Genomic DNA, 8,083 nt, shown 5'->3' with positions numbered 1-8,083 from the left:
GGGAGCACATCCCATGGGTGCAGCTCTTTTCCCCTCTAATGCAAGGCATTGGCACGGAGCAGCCAGGCTGGGTTCTGAGGAATGCTCCTTTGCTCTACTTGGACCAGCTGGAGCTAAGGCAGAGGATGGGGGACAGAGGCTTATTCCTGTTGGGAGAGAGCACTGTCCTCAAAGGAAGGGGAGGCCAGCAAGTGTCCATGGCACAGTGAGGGGAGCTGGTTTTGCCATGTACATGCCCTGGGCACTTTGCCCTAGCAGAGGCTGAGCAACTTGTGAGGACCTCCAGTGCTGAGTGAGCTGGGGGGCCTCCAAGGGTGGCCAGGGTGAGGCAGAGGCTCTGCCTTCTAGCCTGCAGCTGGAGGTGGCAGACAAGGCTGCTCCCCCTACCCCATAAATCCCACTGCCCCATCCTGTCGTGATTTTCCCCCGCCCCACAAACCCCGCCAACTTTTCAAACTTTTATTAAATACAAAACCCCCGGTCTCTACGACCGAACGCTGCATTCAACGTACGCTGAAAAAAGGGTCAGACATTCAAATGTACAAAAGTTGCCGGTGCCCCCCAGCCCTGGCATACTGTCCTGCTCCCAACCCCACTGCTCCCAGCGCCCCGTGGGGTGTCAAGGATGCCGGGGCTCCCAGTCCCACGGAGGGGCACAGGGCTCCTGCCCTGCATGCCCCAGCTGCTCCTTCCTGCAGCACCCCTGCCCCTGGCCTGAAAGGGGTAAGGCAGACAAGGGGAGATTCCAAGGGGGAAGATCCCCTCCCTGCTAGAGGGAGGCTGCACCAGCCCCCAACAAGAGGGGCTGTGGGGTTCAAATGAGCCCTATTCCCCCCGCCAAAGCGGGGAGGGCAGGTGAGAGCAGGTGCAGGCAGGAGCTGCACACACACACACACAGCACCTGCCTTTGGAGAAGGGGGATGGGATACAGCCGCCATCCCCCCAGCCCTGGGGAAACTGAGGCACAGCAAGGGACATTTGCTAACCAGAGGTCTGTTTGGCAGAGCTGAGACGGGGCCCGGCTCTAAGCACCAGACTAAAGCAGAGGAAGACAGCGAGCCACGTCTGCACGTCCAGCAGCGTGAGCAACGCCCGGCCAGGGCAGCAACCTCGCCCTGACCCTGCCTGCTTGTTTGGGGGGCCTGGGCTGCTCCCATCCCCAGCTGGGGCAGCAGCGGCTCCAGCGCTGGCAAAGGGGGAAGCCTGCACCCCGCTTCTCACAGCGCTGGTGGGGATCCCCAGCTCTCACAGAGCAGTGGGATCTCACCCTCCCCGCCCATGGTGCAGGCAGGAGCTGGCATGGGCTGGGGGCTCCTTGCCAGGCCTGGGGCTGCCCCCTCCCTCTGTGCCGGGAGCTGCTCACAGGGCAGCCGGGCTCGTCCGCCAACACACCACGTATGGGGCAGGGGTCCTGCAAACACACTCGTGGGGATGGGGGGGACAGAAATCCTGGGGACTGAGGGGCCGGCTGGGGGGCAGCCGTCTCCAGAAGGCAGCAGAGTAGGCAGAAAACATCCCTGTCCAGTCCTGACTCTTCAGCTGGGGCAAAACCCGCTGTGCCCAGCCAGCCTGAGCACAGGAGCTCCCAGTGACAGCAGCACTAGCCGCGGGCCAGGCGGGGCGGTGGCCTGCCGATCTCCACCGTGATGTTGGTGTACATGGGCTGGCGTGAGATCTCCACCAGCCGGTACTGCAGCGAGCTGATCCCGTCCCGCTTCATCGTCATTTTGGTGTTCTGGATCTTGGTGAATCTGGTGGAGAGAGGAGCAGGATGAGGATGGGGAAATGTCTTGCCATAGTGCCAGCAGTGCCAGACCTCTGCGGGGGTGAGCAGAGCAGAGGAGCCCAGTGATTGCCCAGCATCCCGACTGCCCCAGCCCCTGTGGCTCACTCACCTCTGCGGGTTGGGCTCGTTGTGTTTGTCACGTTCATGCTTAATCATGCGGTACCTCCCAATGCGGATGTCGGGCCTCGACACCTTCATGCCGTTCAGGGAGATGCTGAGGGCCGGGAGCAGGGGGGGGGAATCAGTGTGCGGGCACCAGAGTGGGACATTCCCCAGCCCAGAGACCTCCAGGGTCAGACCCCAGGCCAAATAAACCTGTCCCTGGTTAAACAAAGCTGTGCCAAGCCAAGATGAGCAAAGCCAGGCCCCACCCAGGCCAGTGTCACGACCAAGGGTGCCACATGCCCCACGGCAGACCGTGCCCAAAGCGCCACTCCCAGTATCTGTGGTCAGCCCGTGCTGCACACAGGCAGCCATCCCTGTGCAGCCATCCATCCCTTCCTCCCTCTGCGGCCCCTGCCCTTTACATTCCCCGAATGCCGCTGCCTAGCCCTTCCCTCAGAGTCCTCCTCTCACATCAAGGGCTGCCTGAATCTCTTCCAGGGCTCCACACGCTGCTTGTCCCCCACCCTGAGCCCACCTTGTGTGGAAATCACAACCGTGTGCCGTGTCCACGGCACCCACAGGGTGTTTTGCTTGTCCGGCCATTACAGGCTGGTTATGCACCACTGGCTGCACACAGCTCCCCTGGGCAGCCCCAGGGAGATGAGGTGGCCACTGCCCAGCTCTGGCATCCAACGCAGGGGGTGTGTGGGGGGAATCATCTCGGCTCTGCACGCGGTTGTGCTGCTGCCTGCCGGCTGCTGGCAGGAATGACTGTGTGGCCGCTGTACAGCCACCACTGAGATGCTTCCAAGTTTTTCATCTCAGCCCTGGATGCATCCAAATTTAGCATGCTAGCCCTGGTCTGGAGCAGAGCTCACAGGCACACCACCTCACTGGTGCACCTCATACTGTGCTGGGGGAGGTTCAGCCACAAAGAAGGTGGAGGGGTGCCCCACGGCCCTCCAACACCCTGGGAGGGGCCAGTTCCATCCATGAGGGTCATCAACCCTAAAGTTGGAGGGTAATTCAGTGCCTCCCTGACATGTAGCATGGCCCATACACATTCCCCACAAAACCAGGAACCTTGGTGGGGAGCCCTGGTACACCCCAACCAGCCAGTGCTGGCAAGGGGTTGACACCTACCGGTTAAAGATGTCATCATCCTCTCCTCCCCAGCCCCAGTACTCATTGGGAAAGCCATTGATCTTCAGGAACTGGGACTTGCTTAGCCCAGAGACACCACCAAAGTAGCCAGCATAGGGGAGCCTGCAGGTTGACAGCAAACAGGTCAGCCCCGGGGACAGGCAAGGATGGAGGTCAGCCCCACTGGGACCCCCAGGTACAAGCACCAGCAGTTTCCTGCGTCACACTCCTACCCAGAACTCTGTACCCTCTCCCATCCCAGGTCCACAATTCGAGCCAGTGACCCCACACCTGCCCCAGATGACAATCAAGGTTGGTGGCCCTGATGTCATCCCAGTGAGATACCCCAGCCCTGAGTGGGCAAAACCACCCCAGCTCCCCAGGGCACCCACCTGAACCCAAACTTGTCCATGCCAACGGCAAAGTGCCGCGGCTGCTCGTAGCAGCGGTAGAGGTTGCGATCGTCCATGGGGATGAGGTCCACGTCGCTGAAAATGAAGCAGTCATACTCCTCGTCGTCCTTGAGTGCCTCCATGAACCCCACGTTGAGCAGCTTGGCCCGGTTGAAGGTGTCCTCACCAAACTGCAGGGCAGAGCTCAGTGATGCCTGCTTGCCCCCCCCAGCCCCACCACCCCCTCGCCCCTGCCCCCCTCACCTGGTTGATGATGTAGATGCCGTAAGCCACCTTCTGCCGGCGCAGGATGGGGTGCAGGTAGTGCAGCCAGTACTTGAGGTGGTGCTCGCGGTGCCGGAAGGGGATGAGGATGGCCACCTTCTGCCGGGGCAGGCAGTCTGGTGGGGTGTACTTGCCGCCCAGGCGCACGTCAGGGTTCTCCCGCTGCACTCGCTCCATGCTCATGGGAGAGCTGAACTCAATGAGCAGGCGCCCAACTGCAAGAGGGAGGGCAGGGTGACGGACAGGACATGGTTAGGGTCATGGTCACCTGCTGCTCCCGCCCAGGCTGGTAAAGCAAACAGTGAGGGGGACCTGTAAGGGGAACCGGCACTGCCGAGGGCAGAGGACACCCAAAACCATTCCTGAACAGGGGCAGAGAGACTGGGCTAACAAAACCTGAAACCAGCTGTCCTAGGACCAGTTCCAGGCTGGGGGTTCTCTACTGCTTCACCGCTGGGGACCACCAAGAAACCATGTCCAGGGCGCAGGGGATAAGGATGTCATCCATGGGCACCCACCTCAGCCCTATGCTCTGAGTCAGAGCCCAAGTTCACCCTCAACGCTCACCCACATGTCTCACCTAAGCCAGGAGGTGTCTCCTGGCAGGGTTGCAAGGGCTTCTCAGTGGTGGACTGGTTGGTGCTGGGCTTGGTGCTGGGGGATGGGGCCTCAGCACCGGCCGGCCCGTAGCTGGGAACGGTGCCGTTGGGGCGGGAGGAGTTGGAGAAGGGGTGGGCGCGCGAGGCGTTCCTGGCGTTGAAGCGGCTGAAGAAGTCCAGGTGCTGCGCGTAGACATCGAAATAGAGGATCATGATGATGACAAAGTGGAGCAGGCAGAGCAGCAGCACGGCCTTGCAAATCCTTTCCAGGGTAACCCCCAAGAGCAGCCTGGTCATCTTCCGGGCACGGGCAGGCGGACATGTGCGCTTAGTGGGGCAGGGGGGCGGCTCCAGCCACGGTCCTGATCCTGCCAAGAAACCCCACGTTCAGGACACCACAAGCTTGAGCCCCCAGCCCCAGCTCAAATGACACTTGGGCAGAAGCACAGGCCTCATGCAGAGGTGAAGGGCTTGCAGGTTGGTATGCCAGAGAGCACCTCAGGGGGAATGCTGTGCTTGGGCCCCTGCTCTGAAGGCACAGCCCAAGAGGTCCTCAGCCCCACACAGCAAGTCTCCTCCTTGCTTGCCTAGGCCAAGGCCAGAACAGGACAGACTCACTCCCTTTCCCTTTTCCCCATCCAGGCAGAGGAACCACAAAGGCACCTCCAGAGGTGCCACCTACCCCATGCAGGCTGGGCCCTTGGAGAAGGTCACGCTCTCCAAAAATATGGCCAGCCCGGGATGTCCCAAAAGAACAGGTTCCCCCACCAGCCGCTCCTTTCTGAGGCACCCCATTCCCCTGTTCCCCTTTCTGCTCCCTCCCCACAGTGCTACAGCCCAGCAGCAGCACCAAAGCAGGGCCAGCAGTGAGAGTCATGCTGGCAGGGGCCATCCTCAGGGCACCCACCAGGAGAGCAGCTGCACAGCTGACACCAAGCCGAGCCAAGCAGGACGTCCCAACCCCCCGGAGTCACGGTTCCCAACCATGTCCAGGGGGGTCCGGCTTACAGCCAGCAGCGCAGATCCTCTCTCCTCCTGCTGCTGGCAGTGGCGAGGCCCCCTGGGACACTGAGAACTGCCAGGAGTCAGGGTCCTCTTATCTCCCCACATGACACCTGGAGCTGGGCCAGAGCCCTGCTGGGAAACCAGCTGGGACGGTCACTGTAGAGTCCCAGATGAGGCCCTTCCCAGCCTTGCCACTGCCAGAGCTCAGGCTGCAGCACAGCCATGCACTCCAGCTCCTGCCCTGATCCCTGCCCCCCTAGTCCCCACACTCAGGGAAGCTGCTAGGACAGGGCAAGGCAATCACAAGGGACAGGCACAGAGGACACACAAGGACCTGGGGACCTTGGGACAGGCCAGTGCTGCTGCAGGACCCCAGGGGGATCCTGGTGCCTGGGGATCTGCAGTAGGACCCCCCGTCAGGACTGCAGGTAGGACTTAAGGGTGCTGGCAACCAGCCTGGGACCAGCCACTGGCAGCTGCCAGCCCTGTCCAGTGGGGCCCCCTGGGGATCTGCAGGGCACTGAGCCAGCAGCGATGGCCACACTGGCTGGGAGCTGAGGTGAAAAGCAAGATCCTTCGCCCAACCCTGCTCCGGGGTGCCCCCTCCCAGCCGCAGGGTTGACCCCATCAGGCAGCAGCACGCTGGCAGGAGCCCACCGCAGGCAGGGAAGTGCTGGAAAACGCTCTGAGCCCAATGCCCCAACTGTGCCCACTCTCTCTCCACAGGATGCAGAGCAGTGTCCCCATTGCCTGGGGTCTCCTGCTGGATGAGCAGCCCAATCCCTCATCCAGGTCCTTTCTAGAAAGTTGCCCTCTGGAGAAAAGCTGGCTTTGCTGTTATCGCCCAAACTTTCTCCTGGTCACGATGCCCTGTCACTCTGCACAGACCTTGATGTAGGGACCTACCTGTCCCCAGCACCTGCCAGAAACCTTCCCCAAAAACCCTCGCAGCATATGGAGCAGGAGTGCCTCAACAACCAGATGAGGAGGAGATAAGGAAAAATCAGAGCAGGTTTTAGGGGCCCTTTGGCAGGGCGGTCCACGAGGTAAGTGGAGAGTGATGCTAGACAGGAACAAAAGCGAAGCACTCCATCGAACGGTGGCCACAGGACACCACGAACATGAGTGGGCTTAGAAACATCCACTAAGGAGGGGGTTATGAAATATGATGTCATCTCCCCCCACCGCAGCATCTTTGCAGGGTGTGAGAGGTCAAAAGCAACCTGGGGCTGGGAAGTTGGTCCCCAGGGATTCATGCCGGATTCACGCTGGTGCGGCGCATGCCGTGGGGCTGGTGATGCTCTTTTTGGAGGGGATGCTCATCTCTATGGACTCCATCCTTCTTCCCACAAGACATCCCGGGGCTGGGAGAAGGGAGGCACGGCGATAGCCGATGGCCCCGGTGCCAGCAAAGGTGGCCACCTCCCGGCCAAAAGCGGGGCGAGGGGCCGCATTCAGCACAACTAACAGTCCCCCCGCCCCCTTAATTTTCCCCCGACACATGCGAAAACTTATTTAAAAAAATGAGAGCCTCAAAATGAGGCTTTTTCCCCGAGTCGGGGCGGTGCCACCCATCAGCGGCCGGGATCGCATCCCCCGGGTCGCATCCCGGGCCTCCCCCGCCCGGCCAGGCCTGCCCGCGCCGCTCCACTCACCGCGGCCTCGGGGCTGCCGCGCCGCCCCGGCGCCGGTCAGCGGCCCCCGCCGCCGCCTCCTTCTCTTCCTCTTCCTCCTCTTCCTCCTCCAGCCCCGGCCGCCGGCCCGCGGGCTCCCATGCCCGGGGCTGCGGGGGGCCCAGCCGGCCGGGCCGCCGCACCGCCGAGAGCCGCAGGGAGACGGGGCCGCGCCCGCACGCCGGCTCCGCCCGCCGCCGCCGCACCGGGCGGGGCCGCCGCCGCCGCCCGCCCCGGAGCCGCCGGGCGAGGAGGGCAGTCCCGCGGGCACCGGGGCACACGGGCGCGGGGCCCGGGGAGGCAGACGCCCCCCGGGGTGCGCGGTGCCTCCCGCTCCGCCCCGGGATGCTCAGCCCTTGGCGCCGAGCGCGGCACCGCGGACCCTCCGAGCACCCCCGAGATGCAGGGACAGGGTATCTCGGTGTTTCTTCCTCCCCTGCTCCGCGGTGCCGGGAGGCAGCGCTTCCACCGACCCACCTGCGGCCACTACCGCGCTCCAGCCCGTTGGTGCTGGCTCAGCGTCCGTTGCAACCTATTTGTGGCTCCTTCCCCCCCACACCACCCTTTCTATGTTTCATTGCTAGGAAACGCTGGGAATTTCACTCTCCCTCCCACTACGGCGTCACTGAAAGATCTTGGTCTGGTCCCACCACAAGTTTGGCCCACCCCGAGCAGTTTCTGTGCTGTCCACAGCCTTTCCCTTCTTCCCACCTCCCCACCCCCTTCCCCGGCATTTGTGCCCAGTTAGAGCAGCCCCATCCCCGAGGCCTCTCCCTGCACCATGCCTGGCTACTCACCCAAGTGAGGGCTTTTCCTCTTCCTTCAGATGCTCCTTTCAGCTCCCTCAGCCTTGCAGCTGAGAGTAGAGCAGGGCCCAGCCCTACTCCACCTCTGCAAAGAAGCCATGCTGAAAGCTGTCCAACTTCTGTCTCCAGCACTTGGTTCAGCTCCTCGGCAGGTGGCATTTTCCACATCAGTACTAACACATGGTTATCCAAATATCTTTCAGCTCCTCCAGCTGCTGCTTCTAAATAACACGAGGTGCAAGATCCTGGAGCCCCACTTGAGCTTCTTCTCTGTGCTTGAGCAGCAGGT

At 62.3% G+C, this 8,083-nt stretch overlaps 1 protein-coding gene across 2 annotated transcripts; it reads right to left on the bottom strand.

The window, feature by feature from the left end:
• Window positions 1–443: 443 nt before the first annotated feature.
• Window positions 444–7,042, bottom strand: B4GALT2 (beta-1,4-galactosyltransferase 2). Of its 2 annotated transcripts, none has more exons than XM_032696347.1 (7): window positions 5,218–5,375; window positions 4,292–4,678; window positions 3,691–3,926; window positions 3,427–3,617; window positions 3,035–3,157; window positions 1,896–2,000; window positions 444–1,751 (listed from the first exon to the last, which is right to left on the bottom strand). In XM_032696347.1, the coding sequence occupies exons 2-7, from the start codon at window positions 4,605–4,607 to the stop codon at window positions 1,601–1,603; spliced, it is 1,122 nt and encodes a 373-aa protein (XP_032552238.1). In that variant the 5' UTR covers window positions 4,608–4,678; window positions 5,218–5,375; the 3' UTR covers window positions 444–1,600. The 2 variants fall into 2 exon arrangements, with proteins under 2 accessions (XP_032552238.1, XP_032552239.1); XM_032696348.1 differs by lacking the exon at window positions 5,218–5,375 and adding an exon at window positions 6,971–7,042 and having other exon boundaries at window positions 978–1,751.
• Window positions 7,043–8,083: the final 1,041 nt, after the last annotated feature.

The sequence above is a fragment of the Chiroxiphia lanceolata genome, chromosome 9, assembly GCF_009829145.1.
Source record: "Chiroxiphia lanceolata isolate bChiLan1 chromosome 9, bChiLan1.pri, whole genome shotgun sequence".
In the NCBI taxonomy this organism is placed as follows: domain Eukaryota; kingdom Metazoa; phylum Chordata; class Aves; order Passeriformes; family Pipridae; genus Chiroxiphia; species Chiroxiphia lanceolata.
Note: the sequence above shows the minus strand (reverse complement) of the source record. Positions and strands in the feature narration are given on the sequence as shown.